At 51.0% G+C, this 25826-nt stretch overlaps 1 protein-coding gene across 5 annotated transcripts in view; it reads right to left on the reverse strand.

Annotated features, from left to right (window-relative positions):
• Positions 1 to 25826, reverse strand: part of AAK1 (AP2 associated kinase 1) — a 56157-nt gene that overhangs the window by 25151 nt on the left and 5180 nt on the right. For all 5 annotated transcript variants that reach the window (XM_074559130.1, XM_074559129.1, XM_074559128.1 and 2 more), the window contains exons 2-8: positions 12890 to 13008; positions 10667 to 10775; positions 7508 to 7650; positions 4247 to 4368; positions 2835 to 2916; positions 1262 to 1394; positions 164 to 267 (exon numbers count right to left, since the gene is read on the reverse strand). In XM_074559130.1, coding sequence (XP_074415231.1) covers positions 164 to 267; positions 1262 to 1394; positions 2835 to 2916; positions 4247 to 4368; positions 7508 to 7650; positions 10667 to 10775; positions 12890 to 13008 — 812 coding nt within the window. The remainder of the gene's footprint in view (positions 1 to 163; positions 268 to 1261; positions 1395 to 2834; positions 2917 to 4246; positions 4369 to 7507; positions 7651 to 10666; positions 10776 to 12889; positions 13009 to 25826) is intronic.

Genomic DNA, 25826 nt, shown 5'->3' on the forward strand with positions numbered 1-25826 from the left:
TTGGCCTCACACTGGTGACTGGGTGAGGAGGTAAATCAGGGACAAACAGAATGAGAAACCCTGATTTCTGACCCAAAGAATCCAACCCACACCGTGCTGTTACAAACAGGACCCTCCTGATGACAGGACAGAGGCAAATGCTCAGTGTCCATCAGCTGCCCACCTGGACATTCTGCACTGGGCACTCCTTCTTGGCCAGCTTGAATGCAAAGTAGGAGACCTGATAAATGTCAGGTCTCTTGTCAGGGTCTGGCTCGAGCATGTACCCTGGAGGAGATGGAGAAGCAGAGATCAGAGCAGCAGCACACACACAGGAACTGATACACCACAGGAATTTTCTGTGCTCAGGGTGGGCAGCCCGGGCAGAGGTGCCCAGAGCAGCCCTGGCAGTGCCCAAGGCCAGGCTGGAATAACCTGGGACAGTGGCAGGTGTCCCTGCCATGACACTGGGTGGGCTTTGAGCTCCCTCCAACCCACCCAACTCCACATTTGGTACAACCAGGAGCTAACAGAGTCCTGCCTCCTTCAGAACAGGGCAGCACACCCAGCACGGACCAGGACACATCTCCCCCCAGAGCTGGGACCCCCAAAGCTCTGGGGCAGGGAGGGGAAATGCTGCCTGCCCAGAGAACAGGAACAGCTCTGGGTGGGACTGGGCACTTCCAGGTGAAGCACAGGAAAAGGGATGAGCCTGGAGTGCCAGCAGGGCAGGGAGACACGGCAGCCACTGCAGGCAGCCCACAGCAGCAGGGAAAATACCAGCCTGCTCTGCAAACACATCCAGCTCTGTGTGAGTCAAGGCTGTGGCTAGGGAAAGGGAAAAAATCAAAAGCTGTGCTGCAAACAAGAGAGCTGCCCCAGCTTTGCCAAGAGTAGTGCATTGTACACTTAATTACACATTCACTCCAGTCAGTGGGATATTTATAAATCATTTCAGTTCTGTTTCCCAGTTCACAGGAGATGAATTCTTATCACTAGCCTAAGCCACTGTGGTCTTTTCAGTTCCTTATCCAAACAGATTTATTACAGCAGCAATTCGTTTCTGCATAAATGGGCTGATTGTGCAGGGCTCACAGCAAACAGCTGTGTGTGCTCCTGCCCTTCCAGTGGCTCCCTCCAGCCTGGCCAGACTGAAATCTATGCCATGACCAGTCCAAGAGTGATCTCCTAAACCAGCCCAAGGTCCCTTTGACCCCGCAGTGTGCAGGGCAGCCCTGGCAAGGAGAGAGCTCCTGGCTGGGCAGAGCCCTGGGGCACTCACGGATGAGGCAGTGCATGTCCTGCGAGTGCCTCGAGTTGTCTGGGATGGTGAAGGTGCCGTCACAAATGGCCACCTGGCTCTCCCCAAAGGGCAGGGTGAAGTAGCACAGCTTGTACAGCAAGCAGCCCAGGGCCTGCAGAGAGAGAACAGGGCAGGGATCACACGTCATGTTCATCACCACACGGCCCTGAGTGCCACCCAACAGGCAAAGCCTTTCTGCCACACTCCGGGAGGAAAGAGCAAAGCCAACAGCACAAATAAATGGCAACCATCATCATTAATGCACCCATTGTGACAAAGAGAAACCCAAACTGCTTCCAAGATTAAGTCCAAACAACCTTTCAGCTGCTATAAATAAATGCCAGGGAAGTACAGCTCATTCTGCAGGCTGCCAGGTTCTGCCACCCTTCCCTGCACTGCCACGCTGCTTTTGGCACCAAGAGCCACCACCCATTGCAAAAGCAACCCGTTTTTGCACAAAGGGCTAATTATGAAACACTCCCCCACCTCAGAGCGGGGAGCAGGAAACATTTCCTAATCCTGAGAAACTCCTCATCAGCTCATCTCTCTTGTCACAGGATTTCACAATGAAATTGCAGGCTGGCTTAAACAACCTGGACAGGATTTCAGGGGAAGGGAGGCTCCCAGCAGGACAAGCACTGGAACAGGCCTGGAAGCTGAGGCCCCACCACCAAACACTGCTCTGGACACGCTCCAAGTGCCACTGGAACCCAGCTCCTGCCATGCCAGGAACTGCAGAGCCTTTGGATCTCCCCTTTCCACCCTGCCCCAGGAGGGAGTGCAGATCCTGTCCTTTCCCCTGGCACAGCTGTGACCCTGCCCAGGGCTCTCACACACCCCTGGCTCCAGCTGCTCCCACCACAGGAGCTGCTCACTGAGGGGAATTCAGCAATTCTCCCTCTTGTAGATGCAGAACTACTGAACACAGATCAAAACTCTCTTTTACTGCTCCTACCATGTTACCTCCTAGCTCAGGGCTCCAAAAAACACAAAAATGCTAATAGTTGGTACTTTAAACACCTTTAAACACGTGCTGAACTGCCACTGCAAACAGCACAGACTGTGTCCCACCAAAGGAGAGCAGGTGAGCCAGGAATGGATCCCACCACAGCCAGATCCTGTTCCCACCATGAAGAAGGAGCATGGCAGGATTGCCCTGATCACCAGCAGTGCAGAGCTGGGCCTCTGGCCAGTCTGACACCTCAGCCCTGAGTTACACAGATCAGCACGCTGCTGCTGGGGCAGGGCCATTTTCTCAGGTTCCCACTCAATTCTGAGCAGAACTTTGATTCCACACACCAACAACCTGGTGCCACAACACCCTGAATTGTCTGATTTATGATACAAAATCAGGTTTGCCCCATTGAGCCCTGGAGTTTGATCCATCTCTAAATTCAAAGCACACAGGAGGAGCACACACATCTGCTGCATGCAGCAGGAGCTTATCAGACATCACCAGAGGAATTCTGCATTCAGGAACTGCCCAGAAAAGCAGGCCAGCCCTGTTTCCCTGCCCTGGCAGTGCAAGGATGCCCAGGGCTTCCATACTCACCCAAATGTCTGCTTTTGTAGTGATGAGTTTGCCACTGTACAGGTTCACCATCTCTGGGGCTCTGTAGGACAACGTCGTGTACCTGCAGGGGAAGGTGGGTCGGGGGGTCAAAGGGGAGAGCAGGTTTGTCACATTCCCAAACAACCCAAAATTCACTTTTCCCCTATTCATTACAAAGAAAGGGATGCTAAAGATTATCTATTGGAAAAATGTTCTAAGAGCATCACCTGCTACACACCTCAAACAGTGAAACACCGCTCACGGTGCCCTGGGCAGCCAGAACAGCAACCACAGTCCTCTCTAAAGCACAGAATTAAATAACAACCACAGTCCTCTCTAAAGCACAGAATTCACCACAAAATGTGCAGTCATTTCAAGAACAGAACCATTCAAGGATTCAAAGCATTAACAAGGCCAGTAACCAAATGTCCTCTGCAATGCCCTCACTGCAGGGCTGTGCCCAGCTGTATCACAGAGATTGTCACTGGATATGTGGCTCCCAAAAATGAGATTTCCAACCAGGAGTCCTGCTCAGAGCCGCTGTGGAAGGGATGGGTCACTGTGCCTCAAACCACACTGAGAATCTGCCTCATCTTAAGAGATCACAGCAAACAGAGAAGCTGCAAACTGCTCCAGAGATGATGAGGCTCCTCTCTCTGATGAGATTTCCTGCCAGCAGGTCTGTCATTGCTCCTGCTGCTCACCTGGGCACAGGAAAGCATTGCCAAAGGCAAAGGTTTTGTAGGCTTAGGAGTACAAGTAGGGCACTCCAGGGGACTGCAATGCTGGATTAGGAGCACTCTCAGAACTCCACTCAAACAAACCCAGGAAATCCAGGAGGTGTAGCTGAATCCCAGCAAAGAAGAGACATCTGTACCCATTTTTAACTGCATCAGCAGCAGGGATGTTAGAACTGCAGCAAGGCCAAGGAGCTGCAGTGTGCTCACCCCTGGCCCAGGGCTCCTGAGCTGCAGGTGAGCCCCGTTCACAAAGGGGCACCAGAGATGCTGCCAGGCCAGCTGGCAGGGCTGGGGCAGGAGGAGGAGCTGGGCTGAGCCCCTGCAGGAGCTGGCACTGCCCAGATGAGCCCAGATGAGCCCAGATCCATGGGGAGGGCAGCTGAGGCAGGAGGGACTGTGCCAGCCCAGCCTGGGGCTCAGAGAAGCCAAGGAGAGGAAGGACAGACAGCCTGGCCCTGCCCAGGGCAGAGCAGGTCACTGCTCTGCATTAATCTCAGCTCCAAAGCAATCACATTTATTGTTTCACCTTCCCCCAGGCACTCACTCACCTGCAGCACACATTGCCATGCAGCACAGCCAATCTGCTGCACCAGGCTGAGCAAAACCAGCCCAGCACGAGGGAAATCACCCTGAAAACACAAATACCGGGCTGGACAGGCACAGCACACTTACTTCTTGATCTCCTCCTCCACTGCGTTCACCCCCTCTGTCTGAGGGTTCTGGAATTTGTTGGTAGCACTCCCAAAGTCACACAGGACGTAGTGGCCACGGTCATGCAGCAGGATGTTTTCAACCTGGAGCATCACAGACAGACACAGAATCACTCAGACAAAAGAATATTCAGGGTTTGGCTTTTTTTTTTCAGATGAGTCAAGGTTTTAAGTGCCTGAAGACATATCAGACATCTCTGACACTGAAGTCTAAAAGTGACAGCAAAGAAAACAGGCATCAAAACTGTCACATCTCCTAAAATAGACATCAAATCATGGAGGCACAGCTGTAACACTGCCTTCCACGCTGCCAGCCCTCCCTTCTCCTCCTGCAAACCCATCTCCCTGCCTCTGTAAGGCTTCAGTGTCCCAGTGCCTTTGGAGCTGAAGGTTCCTGAGCTACTGTGGCCCTGGTCTGGCACCTGAACTGGGGACAGGAAATCCAAACTGCCCCAGATTTACACAGGCTCTAACTCCTCACAGTCCATGGGGCAGGCAAACAACACACACTTCCATATTCATGAAATTAAAACACATCTCCAGGTCTTTGCCTGCACCTCACCTGTCCCTGAGGGTCCCATTCAAAACAAACCTCAGCTCATGCTCACATTTATTTGCTTGTTCTTGGAGTCTGCTGGGTGCCCACAGCCCCTGAACAGGGGCTGAGACCCCTTTCTTTCAAACATTATTTGGTACCTTCAATCAGGCAACAGAGACCAATAAAATCAGCAGAAACCTCCTGTGCATTAACAAAACTCTACCTTGCACCCACCTAAGGAAACTGCCTGTTCCAACACTGACTGTAAATGTGTGAAACCCTGTGCTCAGATCTTGGCTTTGGCAGAGCATCCCTGTGTTCCAGCTCCTCATCTGTGCAGCAGCACTAACAGCATGCTCTCTGGAGGAAACACACCATTTTTCATGTCTTTATCTTCAATCAGTGTCAAATGCTCAGATACAACAACGAGATAAAACATGCTGCTCATAGAGCTCAAAATAAATAAAAAATCACCACATAAGCGTTTGCTAACAAAACCCTTTGGAAGCAGAGCTCCCCATCAAGGATGGTCTTTACAAGAAGGAAAGAAAAAGAAGGAGTCAGCGTTTCAAGCACCAGAAAATGCAGCCAAATTAGAGCAGCTGGGGGGGAGAAGGCTGGCTTGAACCCAAGGGTTAAACACGCCCCTTCCCCCTGTGCCATCCATCTGCTCTGAATGAAGCCTGCACACAGATGTTCTCCCCAGCACAGCAACACTGGCCCTGTTATTCCCTGTTATTCCCTGTTATTCCCTGTTATTCCCTGTTATTCCCTGTTATTCCCTGCAAGCACTCCTCCAACACTCCCCCTGTATCTGCCTGAGCAGGCTGATTCCTCACTCAGGTTTGTCACACATCAGCACGGGACCATCCAGCAACCAGGTGTGAGCAGCAAACGCCAGGAGAAGGAAAAAAAAAAATAAACAGAGCAAAAGGAATCACTGCTGCCACTGCCAGGCCAGAGAAAAGTGGCTTTGAAAGGAGTATGAAGGTGTCTTGTTCTGCTGAAACACTCAGGAACTGCAGCCCTGAGCGCACCCAGGGGTGACACAGGATCCTCACTGCCAGTGCCATGTCCCCTCTGCCCACAGAAATGCTGGGTGAAGGTTGCTGTCCCCAGCTGTTGGTCACCTGCACCAGCTGGGGATGGTGCCAACAGGAGGCTGCTCTGCTCTGGGTTAATTCACAATCAGAGCCGGGGGCAGTGAAACTGCTCCAGCTGCACTTGTGTGAATGGCTGGGAGCTCATTCACAGCCTCCCTGCTGCTGGCAGCAACCTCCAGCTCCAGGGCAGCATCAAAGAGCTGGAAGGCAAAGAAGGGCTCCAGGGCCCAGCTGCCTGCAAACCAACATCTGCCCCTCTTCAGCAGGGTGACACTCACCCCAAGAAAACATCTACGTGTCCCTCCTTACACCCAGAACTTCTCTGGCCCTTCATCTCTCCTGGCTTTGCAACTGCCACTTGACAGTGTTCCATTTCAACACAAATAAAGTCAAAATATATATAAATATTAATTCTGTGTTAGTGCTTAGATCCCCAGAGGTCACCATGACACAAACAATACACTGCTCAAGCAGAAACACGTCTCCAAGCAGAGAAGAGCCAGCCCTGACTCTGGGCACAGCTTACCCAGATCAGGCCTTGCAAAACCTGGTGGGCTGGACACCAAGAGCCCATTGCAGCTGCAACTCAGGCAAAAGTACCACAGATCAACTCCCTAATGCAGCCCAGATGTCCCAGATTTACTCCCCTATAACACACTGAGTTTGTTCTCCATTAACCCCCAGGGGCTCACCAGAAAGGTAAGGGCAGGGTTAATGTCAGCTGGGGAGGCTCCTGGTCCTCACCCTGCTTTCCTGACCTACACAAACTTTACAGCCTTAAATCCAGGACTGATGGCAAGAAATCACCCCTGGGAACAGACACAGAGCTGCTCCTGTACCCAAAGTGACTCAGAGTGGCATCACTGTCATTTCAGACATGCCACAGACACCAAACCCCGGGGATGTTTTCCCCTGCTCTACCTGGCTCTCCTTGCTACACGTGGCATGTAAAACAATGGCCAGTGGCACAAACAAACATCTGTGAGGGCTCTGAAAATAGAACCTGCCCCCCAGAGCACATCTGAATTTCAAATGCACACAGCAGCCTCCTTCCTGGCTGAGTGTTTCATCCCAGCTCCCTGAGAGCAAAGGGAACATCCTTCTGTTGGTGGGTTACAGGTGGGGATTTTCCCCAAGCTGGCCCAGCTCTGCTCCCAGCTAAGCACACAGAGCTTTACAACACACTTTCATGGTCAGAGCTCCAGAGGCCACTTTCAAAAGCTCCTAAGGATTCCTGCCCCAAGGCCAACATTTCTGAAGGCTCCTTTTAATCTGGAAACAATTCTGTGAGCTACCTTAAATAAAGCAGAGTTTCAGGCCACCGTGAATAATTCATCAGGTACATCCTGGCACGTGTGCAAGCCACAATTATTCACAACCATTTGTGTTTAAGCAGATCTATAGAAGGCAAACATATGGTAGGCAGCAGCGAGAGGCTCATGTCTGTTTTTATCTCCCAGCAGAGAGGTGTGCTTGTGCCCACTTCCCCTCATTACCAGCAGCAGAAGCGCGGCGTGGGCAGCTGGCAGACAGGCAGGAGGGTGCCAGCAGCTCCGTGCTGCAGCCCCGGGGCAGAGCTCACCTTCAGGTCCCTGTGGATGATGGGGGTCTTGCACTGGTGCAGCCTGGCCACGGCCTCGCAGGTGTCGCAGAAGATCTGCAGGACCTCGCTCTCGGTGAAGCCGCTCTGCAGGCGCTGGTTCATCAGGTTCACCACCTGCCCCCCTGCGGGACACACGGGCGGGGTGGGGTGAGAAACCACGGAGGGACAGTGAGCTGTGGGGTCCTGTGGGGACCTGAATATATGTTGTATTGTGGGATCTGTGTGGGTCCGAGTTGCTCCAAACGAGCTGCAGCTGCAGGGTCCTTAGTTGGGCAGCAGCTGTAGCTCGTGAAGGTAGCTGAGATAAATAGGGGTGGGTCAAGAGCCCAGGAGGAGCCCCTGAGAAGACAGGAAGGACTGTGCTGCAGAGAATGGAGAAGAGCCCCAGCAGAGAGGCGAGAACAAAGCTGCAGCGAAGATTACAACAACTGGTGACCCCGACGTGATGAAGAAAGCACAACCAAACATCAAAAGAAGGTATGGAATCCCCTGGACAGCCGAGAGCTGTGGCAGCCTGAGAGCTGGGACTGTAGAATATGTGTATTATAATTGTATTATTGTTAAAAGAAAAGGGGGGAAATGTGGGGGCCTGAATATATGTTGTATTGTAAGACCTGTGTGGGTCCGAGTTGCTCCAAACGAGCTGCAGCTGCAGAGTCCTTAGTTGGGCAGCAGCTGTAGCTCGTGAAGGTAACTGAGATAAATAGGGGTGGGTCAAGAGCCCAAGAGGAGCCCCTGAGAAGAGAGGGAAGAACAAAGCTGCAGTGAAGATTACAACAACTGGTGACCCCGACGTGATGAAGAAAGCACAACCAAACATCAAAAGAAGGTATGGAATCCCCCGGACAGCCGAGAGCTGTGGCAGCCTGAGAGCTGGGACTTTGGAGTATCAGCCAGAGAGCTGGGACACTAGAAATGTAACAACAAGAAGTGGTAGAAGATAGGACAGCTGAGAGCTGTGGCAGCCTGAGAGCTGGAACTGTATGCATATTGTTATTGTATTATTGTTAAAAGAAAAGGGGGGAAATGTGGGGGCCTGAATATATGTTGTATTGTGGGATCTGTGTGGGTCCGAGTTGCTCCAAATGAGCTGCAGCTGCAGGGTCCTTAGTTGGGCAGCAGCTGTAGCTCGTGAAGGTAACTGAGATAAATAGGGGTGGGTCAAGAGCCCAGGAGGAACCCCTGAGAAGACAGGAAGGACTGTGCTGCAGAGAATGGAGAAGAGCCCCAGCAGAGAGGCGAGAACAATGCTGCAGCGAAGATTACAACAGGGTCCCAAACCACAGCAGGGACACAGCTCTGATCATCCCCAACCACAGTAGGGACACAGCTCTGACCATCCCCAACCACAGCAGGGACACAGCTCTGACCATCCCAAACCACAGAGGGACAGTGAGATGTGGGGTCCCCAACCACAGCAGGGACACAGCTCTGACCATCCCAAACCACAGCAGGGACAGTGAGCTCTGACCATCCCCAACCACAGCAGGGACAGTGAGCTCTGGGGTCCCCAATCACAGCAGCAACACCGAGCTCGGGACTCATTTTCTTATTTTTCTTCCAAATAGGACTTCTTTTGTCTGACTAGAGGAACAAAAAGCTGGATTTGGGGCACCCACAGTCCATGGATTAGTCTGCCTCACGTAAGCAAGAGGAGGGAGCAAGGGAGACACTCAGAAAACACACACATTAAGTGGCTTGGCTGAAGCTGTTGACTGCAAAGAATTAAAAATCCATCTGTAACAAGGGAAACTGAACAAACAAAAGCAAGTTTTCAGGAACGAGTCCTGGATTTGTCTCAGCTTTGGGGTTTTGTTGCTGTCAAGGCCTTTCCAAAACAATCCTGAGGGTTTTTTCTCCTCTAAACGCCCTAGACAGACAGAAAAAAATCTCCTTTCTGAGGCTCTGGTGAAGCAGGACTGCATCATTCCACATCACAAGCGCTGGAAAACTTTCGTGGTAGGAAAGAAAAGCTCAGTTTAATGAATACTACAGCTGTGAACATTTTACACCCAAAATGAATGCAGTTCTGCACACAAAGGCACTGATTTGGTTTGGAAACTGCCGGCCACAAAAGGAAAGTAACAAGGGAAAATCAGAGAGTAACAAGCATTGCAGGGGGAGGGCTGCAGGCAGAGCATCTGGCAAGGGCCACGTGAGGAAAAGCAGATGGGAGGAAACTCCTCACAAAGATGGGTTTAATTCATCAGCCCAAAACGTGGGTGCTGCACTGGGGGGTCTGTGGAGAGCTCAGGTTTGCAGCTCCCTCTCAGTGGGCTCTGCACATGGGGCTGAGCAGGGATGTGCCAGCACTGCCAGGCCTGTGCTAACAGCAGCCTGAAGCTTACAGAGATATTGTGGGTGATTCCTTCAGTAAAGCTGCCCCAAAGTTCCTCCTCTCACCAGCAAACAAAGCAGCAAGGAGGACGTGGCAGAACAGCAGCCTGCACTGGGCCTGCTCACACACACCTACATGTGTGACAATGCTACCATGCTCTTGAGTTCAAAGCCAGACAGGCCCAAAAAATGCCCATTTCCATCAGCTGCCACCATCCAAACCAGGCACGGGCTCCTGAAGTCACCTGGCCAAAACATTACTTTTGCTGAACGGTCTTCTGTGAGAAGACAGAATTTGAGCCCAGCACATGCATCATGTTCCAAACACCACATCCAGCCACAAAGATCAAAGCTTTGGGACAGATGGAACAGCCTGTCTGGCTACAGACAGCCAAGCAAAAAGGTCAGAGGTAACAGGAATGCTTTTTGGCTTCCCATTATCCATGTCCTGCTTCTTCCAGAACAATCCTAAGCCAGGCTGATGAGGAACAAAGCTTGCAATGAGATTAAAGTGAAGAAAAATTACATTCCTGGCTGCTTTAAGAGGAGCCACTTCTTGTGTGCAGCATCCTAAAGACAACAGCAAGATGCATTTGAGGGCTCTCCTTCACAACAGAGGGGCACAGGAGCACCCTGGGCAGCAGCAAAGATGGCACCAACCCACTGGCAGAGCCAACACAGCCCTGGCCCTGGTTTGCTCAGCTCAGAACAGCTCAGGGACAGCTCTGCTCCAAAGGAAGATGTGCAAGGTCCCTGCAGACGGACAGGGGGCAAACCCCACCCGTGCCCAGCCCCACTCACCCCGGCAGAAGTCCATGAGGATCAGCACCTCCCACACGTCCCCACTGCTGACTGAGCTGATGCTGGAGTCGATGTAGCCCACAATGTTCTTGTGGCCAGACAGATCCCGCTGCAAGACAGACAAATCCACAAATGTACACAGGGAACAGCCAAAATCACACGTGGAACAGCCAAATTCACACGTGGAACAGCCACACACACACGTGGAACAGCCAAAATCACACATGGAACAGCCACACTCACACGTGGAACAGCCACACTCACACGTGGAACAGCCAAAATCACGTGTGGAACAGCCAAATTCACACGTGGGACAGCCACATTCACACGTGGAACAGCCACACTCACACGTGGAACAGCCAAATTCACACGTGGAACAGCCAAATTCACACGTGGAACCGCCAAAATCACACGTGGAACAGCCAAAATCACACGTGGAACCGCCAAAATCACACGTGGAACAGCCAAAATCACACGTGGAACAGCCAAAATCACACGTGGGACAGCCAAAATCACACGTGGGACAGCCAAAATCACACGTGGGACAGCCAAAATCACACGTGGAACAGCCAAAATTCACACGTGGAACAGCCACACTCACACGTGGAACAGCCACACTCACACAGGGAACAGCCACACTCACACACGGAACAGCCACACTCACACGTGGAACAGCCAAAATCACACGTGGGACAGCCAAAATCACACGTGGAACAGCCAAAATTCACACGTGGAACAGCCACATTCACACGTGGAACAGCCACACTCACACACGGAACAGCCACACTCACACAGGGAACAGCCACACTCACACAGGGAACAGCCACACTCACACACGGAACAGCCACACTCACACGTGGAACAGCCAAAATCACACGTGGGACAGCCAAAATCACACGTGGAACAGCCAAAATTCACACGTGGAACAGCCAAAATTCACACGTGGAACAGCCACATTCACACGTGGAACAGCCACACTCACACACGGAACAGCCACACTCACACACGGAACAGCCACACTCACACACGGAACAGCCACACTCACACAGGGAACAGCCACACTCACAACATGGAACAGCCACATTCAGGACCAGCCCCATCCACACCATGGACTAACCAAAATCCCACTATGGACCAGCCACAATCAGGACCAGCTAAATCCACACCACGGTCCCTCCTCATCCTCACTTTCCACCAGCCACCATTCCAAAGGCACCAAAGAGAAAGCAGCAGCAATGAAACCCCAGTAAACAAGCTTTGATGTGAGATCTAATCTCACATTTCTCCACACAGCCCAAAGCTTCTCTGCACTATCACAAACTACAGCAGCTCACTTAAAAGGTATTAACCTCATTTAAAGCTACTGCAGGAATCACACACAGAATTGCTACAGGTAGGAGTTTCTGACATCCACCCCAAACCTGTGCCTCGTGTGGTGAATTCACAAAATGAGGATTTTATATTTCCTTCCCCACCTGGCAGCTGCTCTAAATGCTCATCAGAACTTTGAATACAACTTCAAAAGTGGCACTTCCACGTTTACCACGCTGCAAACAAGATTAGGCAAATCTATCTGGATCATCTCCATTTTGTCTTTGTTTAGGGAAGCCAAGTTTGAAACAGCTATTAAAAATAGCTATCCCATCATCTAAATCCTTGTGTCCAATAATCTGGAGAAACATCCCAGAGCTTATTACAAATACTTTACATTTCAAAAGCCCTGGCAGCAGCTACCCCACCAATACAGTTTTAATCTACCAACCTCAGTGATGCAGAGATAACCTTCATCCCAAGCCAGGATTAGAAGATGCTGTGACACAGATATATCTCAGGATGGAGGTCTGCCATTCATGCACTGACTGCAGTTCAGAGATATCAGAATCATCAGCCTTTTCTCATCAGGTTTAAAAGGCTGAAGTCTTGAGATCCCAACAAGATTGTGAGACCGAATTCCAACATCCCCAGCCATGCTCACATCTGCCCTCCCTTTCCCCATTAAGCCATGCAGTTCTCCCCTCCTTTTCCTGGAATTCCCTGGTTTTTTTCAGGTGTTTCTTGTCCCCTGAGCAGGAACTTTAGAAATAGTTCAGTACCAGATTTTCACACACTCCAGAGGCCAGGATTTCCACACAAAAGCCATTTTTGCTAGGAAAAGGCAGGGTTTGTGACCTGATGGCACAGCGCTCACGAGCAGCAGGTGCCCAGGCCAGAGCAGGCACTCACCATGATCTGGATCTCCCTCTTGCAGACCTGCAGGTCGTACTCGTTATTGACATACATCCTCTTCAGGGCACACTTCACCCCATTGCTCGTCCTCACCAGGAACACGATTGCAAAGCCACCTGTGGAGGACACAAAACCACCTGCTCATTAACCAAAACCCGCTTTGTTGCCAGCCCTGTCCCTGCCAGGGGACAGCCAGCTCTGCCTGCATATTTTCTCCAGGAACTCACAGGGATCCAAGGGGGCAATCTTCAATTAATGGCCACCAAGTTAACACCTAACATCTCCATAAAAACAAGCAATTACACCGGTTCCTGGTCCTGCCAGACAGTCCTTCATTGCTCCATTAATTCCCATTACGAAGAAGAAAGCAGAAGGACAGCAATGCTGCCTTGGACAGAAATCAGAGCTACAGATCACCCGCTGAACCACCAAAGGCCTAAACTTAAAAGGCTCTGCAACTTTGAAGCATCTAAGTTACATTACAAAGCTGATTTGTGCAAGAAGCAAAAGAAACATCTCCCACATGCAGTTTGATGTTAATGCTTTTACATCAGGACAGAAGAACAAGGGAAAAACCCACAATTCATTCTGTGGTCAGTGCTATTAGTGAAGTCAGGATTCCCAGGATAAATGGACTTGTTTCAGATGAAGGCCTTTCACACAGTTCCATGGATGTGCTTGTGCTCGTGGTTATTCAGCACCTCCATGGGCTGCCCCATCCCACCATGCCACACTTGGGTGAAATTTACTGACCAGGAAAGAATGAGAATGAGCAAATAACCAGACAACACTGCTGTGTGTAATGTACAACCCTCCCTGGTTGTTTCCAATGGTTTTTATGACATTACACCTGGACACAGGAGTTGCACACACAGGTAGCTCGCTGCCAGCACGGGGCTCAGCAGCAATCTCCCCTGGCAGTTTTACACAGCACAGCCACAGCACCAGGGCAGGCTTTCCCAGGAAACCCCACTGACCTCCAGCAGCAGCCCCAGAAAGACGGGACACAAAGAAGAAACAAAACAAAAAGCACTTCTCCTCCCTTCCCCCCCACAAAAAAAAATACAAACATCATCAAGACTTCAATTAAATGTCTGAAAACTGCAGCCAGGCTGCAAAATGGGCACTCCAAGTGAGAGAAGTGGGCCATGGCCCTGGGATGCAGCAGCCACAGCTGCTCCAGCCCCCTCCAGCTCCGGAGGGGCCTCAGTGCACAGCGCTCGATTCAGACCCAAAAATAACCCTGACTCTCCCTGAAGCTGCTGCAAGTTGAGGATCTCAAATTACAACTCATTTTTAAGGGCTCCTGAACCCACAGCAGCAGCCCCATTGTTCTCCCCAGCCTCGTTTGTCTCGTTTCTGGAGAGCAAACCTGCACATCCCGCTGTGAATGTTCAGCCCAAAGGGTGCCTGTGGAAAAGAGGAACACAGCACTGCACTGACTTTTCTTCCCCCTCTTATACCCCACAATGGAGCCAGGAAGAAATAAAGGACCATAACCAACACCATTTCCCCAAACCCTACTTTGCTAACAGCCTGTATTTTTCAGAATCATTGGAGAGATCAGGTTTGGAATCCTTTTTTTAAAATTTCTGTACAGTATCTCCATGGATCTCAGAAAAATACTAGAGGAAAAAAAAACCAAAAAACCCCCCAAAAATACCACAAAAACCCAAAGAATTGTTTTTTCAAAGTTCATTACAGTCCCAATTTTGGTTTTGGTAATAACAACACCTTTGGGTTTCCCTACCCCCAAAGTGAGCAGCTCCACCCCAGGGCTCAGTTCCCTTTTCCCAGCTCTGGCCAGCAGGACAGGGCATCTCCGTTTACAGTGCTGTGCTCAGCAGAAAGAAACACGAGCTGAGCAGCAAAAATACATCAAAAATACATTTACCTTATCTTTTAACTGCTGACAGCTGCCTAACCCTTCCTCCTCGCCCACTGCACATGTACAGCACCACCTCAGCCTCCAGAGCTCCAGACCACAACCAATTTCTCCCTCATTATCCCAGTCCAACCCCCAACTTGGCTAAATCCTGGTAAAGTTGAAAGGCAACGGATCAAAGACAAATTTACAAGCCATTATGATGGAGCCCTGCCAGATGCACATTACAGGACCATTTTCTCCTCTTCTCAGAGAGCAGCAAGACAGCGGCGGGCACACAGAGACAATGATCCTGGGATGGGAGAGCCAAGGTCGGCTCGGGAGCCTGTGCCACACTGGCACAGTTCAGAGTGCTCGGGCACCAGGAACATGCCCATCTCTCTGCTGGCAAAGCCTCCTTCCCAGGGCACGTGGGGAAAGCAAAGGCACGGGACCAGCGCGGGCTTCGGCTGCAACAGAGGAAATAAATCCAGGAGCAAGAGCTGAGCCTGAGCGTCACCTCAGAGGACAGCTCTCCCCTGCACATGTGCCTCTGATTTAAGGTTCTGAGGGAAATTCAACTCTCTTCCCCCAGCAGCCAGCAAAAGCTAAAATACCCATTCTAAAATGTGAGAAGTCATTTCTGTGTTCACCCTTAAGACATATGAATATTGTTGAGCAGGCAGCACACAGGCAGCACTGGGATCACCACCAGCTCAGAGCCACCACCAGCTACAGGGCTCTCTCTGGGGAAATTTTTTTTGTGTCTCTTTGGTGCTTTAGGCCTGCCTGAACTGCATGGGAACATGGTTATCAAGCCACACACTGCTGCCTGACTGCTGTTCTTGCTAAAGGGTTTCAGGATAAGCTGAAAAAATACTGGGAAGTTCCAATTATCTCCAGTCAATACAGATGCCAGAGCAATTTTCCATGCAGGTTTGTGTCAGGGCACTGGCCAGCAGCCAGCTCTGCTGGTTGTGTTTTCAGCCCTTCTGTAATTTCAGCAGGATGCACGGCTCCTCACGGCCAGGCAAGCACTGCTGAGGCAGGTGAGAGCAGCTGCAGGTGAGGAGAGAGCTGTGCTGAGCTGCAGGTGAGGAGAGAGCTGTGCTGAGCTCCAGGTGAGGAGAGAGCTGTGCTGAGCTCCAGGGATTCGTGGTGGGTTGGAGATGGAATGTTCCTGCAGCCAGCAATGCCAGGCAGGCACAGCACTGCTGCTGCAGGGCACCAGTGCAGCCCCTGATCCCCTCTCAGTGCTCTGCTCTGCATGCACACAGCCCAGCACTGCTGCTGCAGGGCACCAGTGCAGCCCCTGATCCCCCCCAATGCTCTGCATGCACACAGCCCAGCACTGCTGCTGCAGGGCACCAGTGCAGCCCCTGCACTGCTCAGATCTCCCCAGCCCTGCCCCAGGAACACTCAGCCTCCAGGGACAGCCAGCCAGGCGTTTGAAGCTCCAGCTGTACCAGCAGGCACTTAATTTTAAGTGCTCTGCTGAACCAGGCACAAAGCCACTCCATTTGCACAATTCCAATACTCGCTGATCCTTATCCATCAAGAATTATGTCATAGTTTGCCTTATCTCACCAGCCACAAGAACTTCCTCAGCTCTTACCTTCCTAAGCACAAGGGCAGGCTCACTCAGGGTTTGTTTCCCCCCAGCCAGGATGCTGTGATCCAGCTGCAGGAAAACCACAGTGACTGCCCTGCACGGGGTGTTTCCAGCTCGCCATTCCCAAAGCCTTACTAAAACACTCAGTAATGTGGTTTTGCCCAGCCACAGCCGCAAGCAGCTGTCACACAGACACTGCACATCACCCATATTGGACAGCATCACCTGCTCTCTCTGCTTTTCTCTCTGCTGCTGTGCTGGGAAGCCATCCTGCACCTCTGGCTGCTCTAACTGGAGCAACATACAGTCATTCAAAAAAAAGAAAAGAAAAAAGTTTTCCCCTAAGTTGTGTACATACAATAGTCACTCCTTTCAACCCAACCCATTCTGTGATGTGATTCTTGATCCTAAAGCACCAATGGTTTTGGGCATCTTTTCTAGAGGCCCAGGTGCCCTGGGATCCTCGGAGCAGCTGAGCTGCCAGAGACCCCAAAAACCCTCCCGTGACTGCTGGAAGTGGCACTGGGACCCCAGCAGCCCCCAAAGCATCACCACAGCCCCAGCAAGGCAGCAGGGCCAGGGAGCAGAGCCAAGGGAAACAGTCCCACTGCTCCTGCCTCGTGCCGCGCTCTGCTCTGACCCTCCAACAAGTAAATATTTGCTGCTGTATTTTAATATGGGCTTTTTATTTCAATAATAGCTCCCCATGATTTGCATTAGGATTACAGTGCTATTTTTGTGGCTATTAATCTGCACCAATGTATTCTTTCTGCTGCCTTTATTCCACCCTTCCATTGCCCAGCAGGAGGGTATTGCTGCACATACCTGCTGCAAACACACCATTTCAAATCCCATTTTCCCCGTTTTTGTGCCACTTCTGAGCTCTTTGTTTCCAGGACAGGATATTTCACTCCAAATTAAGCTTTCTGTTCCAGCATTATTCGTTGTTATTACTAGATGTGCCCACAAACCAGAGGCAGCACTGTGAAGTGTTCTGTGTGATACATAACGAGGGGCTGGAATGAACAGGATCACTGCACATTGCTTTTTCTGCTTTGTGAAGCATCTGCAACACCCTCAAAGTCACAGTGTGTCAGCACTAACATCTTTACAGACAAATACAACTGCCTCATTTTGTTCTGAAAGTCATTTGAGGCACAGTTCAGAAGGCACAGTAAGGAGGCAGACTTTGCATTAGGGCTGTAATATCCAAGATCATGAAAATACCAAATACCACGAAAATCTCCTCTGGATTCCAACCCCAAGCTCCTCCCCTACATCCCAGTGCAGCTGTAACCCATCTTTCCTCCTGGAAGGATGCTCTCCAGTGTTTCCCAGATGATCCAGCACCACAGGGCTGGAGGCACTCACAGCAGTGTGGTTGTACTAATGCTCTCCTTTGTGTTTGCATTTTGTTGTTTTAGTACTACATGTTGGAGAGACACGACACTTGGGGTTTGGGATTTAATTAGTGCCTGTGACTCACTCTCCCACCCAACTCCATAATCCTCTGCCTACAGTGGGGTATTTCCATGCCATTTTATAGCCATGTAAGTGAGGATTATTCACCCTCAAGCTGCAGGCACACAAACCACCCGGTCTGTCCCAAGGCACAGGCTTGCATCACCTCTCAGGAGTATACACAGATAAAATAAAGATAAAATATAGATAAAACCAGTGTTTGTTCCCCATAACCCAGGCTAAAAACCAGATTTTCTGCACCTGGGGTCAACAGGCACTGACAGGGTGTGTCAGCCACAGGGGTCAGGTACATGCACAAGTGTCTGGAGGCGGCAGTGGGGACAGAGGGGACACTCAGGACACACCACACACACAAATGACAGCAGCAGGCTCTGCTCCAGGAGGGCCTGGATGGGGATCTCTTACTACACCCAAATGTCTGTAAACAGTGCATGTGTTTGTGTACATGTGTGTTACAAACCAGGGTCCAGTTCTGAACGAAAACAAAACAAACCCTCGTGTCCTGCCCAGCTGAGAAGAGCAGATAATAACCCTAAATTAAACACTAAATTAAACAGGGCCTCTCTCAGCCCAGACTTTTACCTCAAAGGAAATAACAAGCTTTACTTAGCTGGTTTTTGTTGTATTAAGTCCCTTGACTTATCTAAGCATAGCAGTACCAAGGTGAAGGGGCTGCTTCAGGGCTGTCCCAGCATCTCCCAGGGCAGAATCTCAGGGGGCTCTCAGTGCCTGACCCCCCACACTCACCTGAGCAGGGAGTTAAACACACCAAAAATAAACAAAAACCTGGGTTCTTCACTGAGCTTTCAGCTGTGGCTCCATCTGCTCCTCTGGGCTGCTTCCATGCCCCTAAACAGCACTTTAAAAGGTTTCACCCTGGAGTGGAGATAGAACTGCTCTGGGAAACTTATCACATCACATCTTGAAACATCAACCGCCAATTAAATAGTCTGAACATTTAAGTTTTATCTTGAGGGCAAAAAAGAAAGGGCACACCACTAACTCCAGCTGAAAGGAGCAATGGTCACAGTAACTCAAATTTCAGCCCTGTTCTGACCATTTTAATTGGCTGTAGGAGGCAATCAGAGCCCCAGAACTGCAGGGAAAGTAGATGGCACCCAGATAAAGCAGAGAGGACATCTAGTATTTCATGACAGGAAACCTGAAACGTGCACAGTATCAGGAGAATCAGCTGAATCCTGCATCTCCCCAGATGGAAAATTAGAGCTAAAACGGTATTTTTGCAACAAGATCAGGAATTTAATGGTGAACATACTCTAAAGAAGACTGCAACAGTTACAAGTGTAAAAAGTCAGGAGAGCTCAGAGCTAGTGAACAGACAGGACATGCAGCTATTTTCTGAGTGTTTCCAGTGATACTTTAGTGGAAGAAACACAAGGGACAGATACAGGTTGTGTGTCAAGCCAGCCAAGGGCAGAATCCTCCTGGCACAGGACAAACTCTTGAAGAATATTCAAGCTTTGCTGGGCAAATCCCCAGCTGCCCTTCCCTGCCTGCAGAGCAATGTGCTCAGCTTGTTTTCCCCTAGCAAATGCTGGGGCTTCCCAGCCTTCATCCTGCTGCCAGAGCACAGGAAACTGAGAAACTGGGAAACTGAGGTGGATTCTGTGCTCACCCAGCCCATACCCACAAAACAGCAGCAGCTCTGACAGGGCAGGTTACAACTCCCTGCTTCAGAGTGCACGGAGAGAATATCCCAGAGCTGGGCACTGTCCTGCCAATAATCACCACTGCAGGCAGCCAGAGATTCCCCACACAGCTCCCACTCGAGCTGGGGAGGATTTGACCTGCACAAGGTCCACCTGCACACAACAGCAAGCAGAGGAGGCTCAGGCTGGCCGGCAGAAACCCCCGAGCCAGCCGCAGGCTGCGTGAGCTCCCCAGGCACGGAAAGCCCAGCACCTGCCCACACAAAATGCAACTGGGACTCAGGGGGAGGCGGGAAGAAAAAGGGAAAAAAACCAAAGAACCAGCTTCAAAGATACCTCCAGAGTCCATCAGACAGCACTCATCACCAGGGCAGAGGTCTGATGCCACGAGAGCAGAACAGCCCAGGCAAAGCCTGCTGATCGCAAACCCTGCAGCTCTTCCAGCTCCAGCACTGCTTGGGCTTTGGGCTTTAAATACCACCAGGAAAACTTGAACAGAACACCCAGCACACCTGAGCAAAGGACTTGTCCCCAGGTAAAACAAAGGCCTCAGCTCACACAGAGCTCATGGCTCAGACTCTCAGCCAGGGGAAAGCAGGGTCACACTCAGCCCTACACAGCTTTACCACAGCTGAGAACCCTAATGTGATTATCCAATATTACCAACACAATTACAGGGCCCTTGCTTAATGTCACTGCTGCAATATCTAGGCCATGACAGGCCAGATTTAGACTTACAAGCTCCACCCTCTCCTGTTAAACAGGCAGGACGTCACCATGGCTAACGCTGGTGTGGCAGCCCCAGCCAGGAGTGCCTGAACTGTGCAAAATGATGCAGCCAGGAACCCACACAGCACCAGCACAGCCTCTGCCTCTCCTGATTTCAGCAGAGCAAGACTGGCTGTCTAGGGATGGTGGCAGTTTTGGGAGTGAGCACTCAGTCTGTCAGCTGTGCTGCTCACAACAACACACAGACACAAAATAATTATACAGTCAGAGGCATTCTCACTGCATGGACAGCATGGGGAAAGCACCACTGCCTCTTAGTTATGCCTCTTACTTCTCTGGGGCTGCTTTAAAGCCATCCAGCTTCATTTCTTTGCATGTTTCAGGACCCCAACTCGTGACAGACCTCACTCCCCACACAATCCTCCTGCAGCCCCCAGGCAGGCCCGTGGAGAAGGACAAACAGGAAGCTGTACATCACAACACAGCAGAGAAAGGAGGGGAAGGAAATTAATCTCTGCCATGCAGCAGCATTTCAGAAGCCCAAAATAATCACTGGGCCAGGTCCAGGCTGTGCATTAAAGGCACTCCCTTGTCAGAAGCTGCAGCCCAAGGGCAGCAGGAGCCGGGAGCAGCCCAGGCACCCCAAGCCAGGGGCACTAGAGCCTCGCAGCATTTGCAGTATTTGTGACAGCAATTTCATAACCAACAGAGCTCACGGGAGGCTCTGGCTGCCACAGCAGGAAGCACGCTGAGGTGTTCACGTGGGGGGATTTGCTGGGCATGTGCTCTGCTGCACAGCCCTGTGCATCCACTCCATTTCTCCCTGACAGGCACACTTGCAGAACCAAAGCTGATGGAACGGTGTTTTATTGCTGTGCAGCAAGACACGCTGCCTCCAAACACATTACTTGGCAAGGCAGGCTCAGTCCCTCTCTATTGTAACAATTTTAGTCCCTGAACTTCCACTGTAAGCCCGAAAAAAAATAAAAATTAATGGGTCATGAATAACTCAGGGCTTAAAAAAAAAATTAAAAGAATCATTTGTTTAGTTATCAGTCAGCCCTTTAAAAAGCACATTTCAGCTGCTATTATTCCCAGCAGCTGCTAATAGCATCTGAGCCCTTGTTCATCTCCAAGTGAAATTAGCACTGGCATCAACATGCTGTGGAGCATGACGGGCTGAGTGAACACGGCTGGAAATGCAAAGCCAGCAAGAAGCTGCAGCAACTGCAGGCAGCTCGAGAGCTTCCCTGGAAAGGCCAGGAAGCCGTGAATCACACCAGAAAAAAGCAGAACCAGTCGAGCAGAGAGCAGGCTGTGGCTGGAGGCGAAGAGGAGGGAGAAGGCAGGATGAAGGCCAGGCTGGGACTAGCTGGGCTGGCTTGCAAGGGCCAGGCAGAGCAGGCCGTGGAGAAGTGTCATGGAAACAGCACACTCCTTTGGGGAAGCAATCATGCAAGGATCCCAGGACAGCTCACAGCTACAGACAAGTCAGGCATGCAGGAATTCTGGTTCCAGCATTTGGGAATTCTGGTTCCAGCATTCGGGAATTCTGGTTCCAGCATTCAGGAATTCTCATTCCAGTATTTGGGAATTCTGGTTCCAGCATTCGGGAATTCTGGTTCCTAGGGCAGCACCCAGACATTCTCCTGAGCACGGCAGCAGAAGCAGAACTCCACATGTTCCATTCAGCATTTAACAGGAAAAAATACCAGCTCTACATGAAACAGGGCTTTGAGCTTTCCACACATGCACAGGTGAAGAGGGAGAGGTATGAACTGTTTGTCTTTCCATTTGTCAGATGTCTAGGAACAGGAAAAGTTGCAGGGGTCCAGAACCTGCAGTCTTGTGGCTGTTACTCACCAAGCCTGCAACCACTGGGGATTGAATTCATCAGTTCAAATGAACTTAAGCAATTGCTTTACTTATTTATATCCCAACTTAAATAATAAATATGTCACTAAATGCATCAGTTGCAGAAAAACTTTCAAAGGTCTTCTTATGTTAAGTTTAAAACAAAAGCAAAAGGTAGGAAACAACCACCTGTCCCCCTTCAAAACTAGCATCATTTTAATTTTTTAAAAGTCCAGTAAATTTACTCCTGTCACATGTGCTGTGAGAGCTGGGTGAGCAAGGCTGAGTCTGTGTGTTTCTGTGGTCTCTGAGGAACAGCAGATCCTGTGTGTCAGCTCTCACACATGGTGAGCTGTACCACCATCTCTGCCTGTTCCTCACAGCCTCCCAGAACAGGCAGAGAGGCAGCAGCACACCAGCGTGCTCTGGCACCAAGGGAAGGGCCAGCAATCCCCAAGGAGCAGGGCCAGGCTTTGTTCTGTGGTTGCATTGTGTGACACAGGGCCATGATAAAAGTTCCTGGGTACTATGGTGACATGAATATTAATGACTCTGTGATTAAAACACCAGGCAAGGAGTCATATTTGCATTTAATACAAGGCTGCCCCTGCTCTGCTGCACAGCCCTTATCAAACGGCTTCATCTTCGTGGGCTTCAGCTTCTTATTTGTGAAATAATTTGATAAACCTTCCCTGGCACCATCTCTGTGTGTCTGCTCTGCAGAGAGGACACGGGCACAGGCTGGGGCACAGGGGCACAGGTTGGGGCACAGAGGCACAGGCTGTGTGTGACACAGAGGCACAGGCTGTGTGTGACACAGAGGCACAGGTTGGGGCACAGGGGCACAGGTTGTGTGTGGCACAGAGGCACAGGTTGTGTGTGGCACAGAGGCACAGGCTGTGTGTGGCACAAAGGCACAGGCTGTGTGTGGCACAGAGGCACAGGTTGTGTGTGGCACAGAGGCACAGGCTGTGTGTGGCACAGAGGCACAGGTTGTGTGTGACACAGAGGCACAGGTTGGGGCACAGAGGCACAGGTTGTGTGTGGCACAGAGGCACAGGCTGTGTCACTGAGGCACAGGCTGTGTGTGGCACAGAGGCACAGGCTGTGTGTGTCACTGAGGCACAGGCTGTGTGTGACACAGAGGCACAGGCTGGGGCACAGAGGCACAGGCTGTGTGTGACACAGAGGCACAGGCTGTGTGTGACACAGAGGCACAGGCTGTGTGTGGCACAGAGGCACAGGCTGTGTCACTGAGGCACAGGTTGTGTGTGACACAGAAGCACAGGCTGGGGCACTGAGGCACAGGCTGTGTGGGGCACAGAGGCACAGGCTGTGTGTGGCACAGAGGCACAGGTTGTGTGTGGCACAGAGGCACAGGCTGTGTGGGGCACAGAGGCACAGGCTGTGTGGGGCACAGAGGCACAGGTTGTGTGTGTCACAGAGGCACAGGCTGGGGCACACCTCACACCCAGAGCCTTTGTGTTCTGCACAACAGCTCAGCCCTTCAAACTGCAGCTGGAAATGCAGCACACGAACAGCAGGGTAACTCATGTTCACATATCCAAGTACATCTGCTGACTCAGAAGCAACAGGTAGAGGCTGAAAGAAAGGCTCTGACATTCAGCAGGTTTGTTCTCGCCAGAAATGTCCCCAGGGATGACAGGACAGTGTGACCTGCCCGTCCTGCCCTCTCTCCCACACTGTCCCTCCTGCAGCCCTTGCCACCCCACACATCAGGGCTCTGTGATGCATTTCTTCATTTCCTTACAAGCACAACCATAGGAACCAGCAGGATCTCATCACTGGGTGAAAAGGCAAGCGTGCAGCACCCGAGTCCCTGCACACACACAGGTGCTGTCACACGTCCTTCCAACCCCAGAGGGTTTTCTTCCACAATCTCAGGGTATTGCTCATGCCACAGCCATCTGCACGCCCCTGGTGTTACACACCCCTTGCCAAAGGTCCTGAAGAGCCATTAGAGCAGAGCCCTGGGCCAGCAGCAGCCACAAAGAACCCTCCTGTGGCCATCAGGGAGCATTTCCCATCGATCCAGCTCCCTCTCACAAGCAGCAGCTCAGTGCCAGAGAGGTCTTTATGGCCCAGGTCAGAAGCCATTAATCCTTCAGAGGGTCACAACAGGTAACTCAGCTAACACTGAATTAGCAGGGAGGTCATGCAGAGAAGGCACAGAAGGCAAAAGGTTTCCATTTCTGTGCTTCTCACATCAGCACTGATTTCTTGTGTTCCTTTTAAGAATTTCAAACCACTTTGAAAGTCCCTATCACTCTCATGAATCCCTATAGAACCTGGGCTAGGGAAGTCACAAAAACATGTATAGCACACCAAACGTGGTGCCTTGGAGAGAGCCTGATGCTCAGTGACAGCACAGGAACCAGGCACATCATGTCCTCATGGAGCACTCTGCACATCTTTGAGACAAGCCTGGGTTTATTCCACTGCTGCCATTTGTGCAGCAAAAGCACACATCAGCCCTGCAAGCATCACTCTGCTTGCAGAAGGAGACACAAGCTAAGATGATATCTGAGCAACAGCTGTGCAATTAGGCAGCCTCAGATCCTGCATTTTGCTCTCACACTCTGGAGAACAGCTTGTCAGATTGCTCCAAGCTCACACAGGCACATTTTGGGGCCCCCTACCACAGGCCTTTGGGAAGGGAAAGTGCTGTGTGCCTGACAGTGAATGGAGATCAGCTCTACCTGCCCTCACCACAGCACAGGCAGCTTCCAGCTCAGCTGTGAGGGGATGCACACGCAAATCCCTGCTCAGGAAACTCAGCTGCTGATGGCTTTTTTTATTTTTAATCTATGAGATCACCCGTCACTGGTACGTAATTTCTTTCTGCAAAATCATGAAGCAAAGCAGATGCTATGAGCATCTTGTTCCAAAAATGTCTTTAATGCAATCCTGCAACACATGGCCCAGGGTCCTGGTGTCAGCAGGGCTTCTGCCACAGGGCAAGTGTGAATTTACACCCAAAGCACACGGGTGCCAAGAGCTTCACTGAAATCACAGCGAGGCAGCACTCGAGAGGAAACACAGACTGCAATTAGAGCACCCAGTCTGGAAGGGCAGAGATCAATTCCTGACTTGGCCACACGAGCTCTGCATTGCTTCACCTCCTATCCGAGTTCCCAGCAGCCCTAAAAGGGGTGGAAGGGCACATCCACAGGCTGTGCCAGGCCTCAGGTACTCTGGGGAGTGAGAGCTGCTGGCATCAGAGGAGCTGCAGCAGCTTCCCTCTGCTTCACTCTGCTGCATCACCCTGAGGGCAGCTAACAATAACCTTCATTTCATTTAGTGGCAATTCCTGGACCTCCTACAAAAGGAGAAAGTTTCCATAATGACAAAAAGCCACAAATGAGAATTACCTTGCAGTGCCTCACTTAAGCCTTTCCAAATCTTCTCCTTGTGCTTGTAAATCACTGTCAGTATTGCTCCTGCTCTCCAGAAGCACAGCAGCCAGTAACTGATCCAGGGAGGTTTGTTTCCAGCATGACACCACCACAAGGACATCCTGTGCTGTCCCCATCCAAGGAAGGCAGCACCCCTTCCTGGGAAACTTACTCAGTTACCTCTTGTTATCAAAGATAACTCCTCCATAAACCAATTCTGCTTGTGGCATGTTCTCCTCAGAGACTCCCTGTCTCCTTCCACATGTAGAACACAAGTAAACACTTAGCACAAGAGCAGGCAAATTGG

Source organism: Zonotrichia albicollis, chromosome 26 (assembly GCF_047830755.1).
Source record: "Zonotrichia albicollis isolate bZonAlb1 chromosome 26, bZonAlb1.hap1, whole genome shotgun sequence".
Taxonomy (NCBI): Eukaryota; Metazoa; Chordata; class Aves; order Passeriformes; family Passerellidae; genus Zonotrichia; species Zonotrichia albicollis.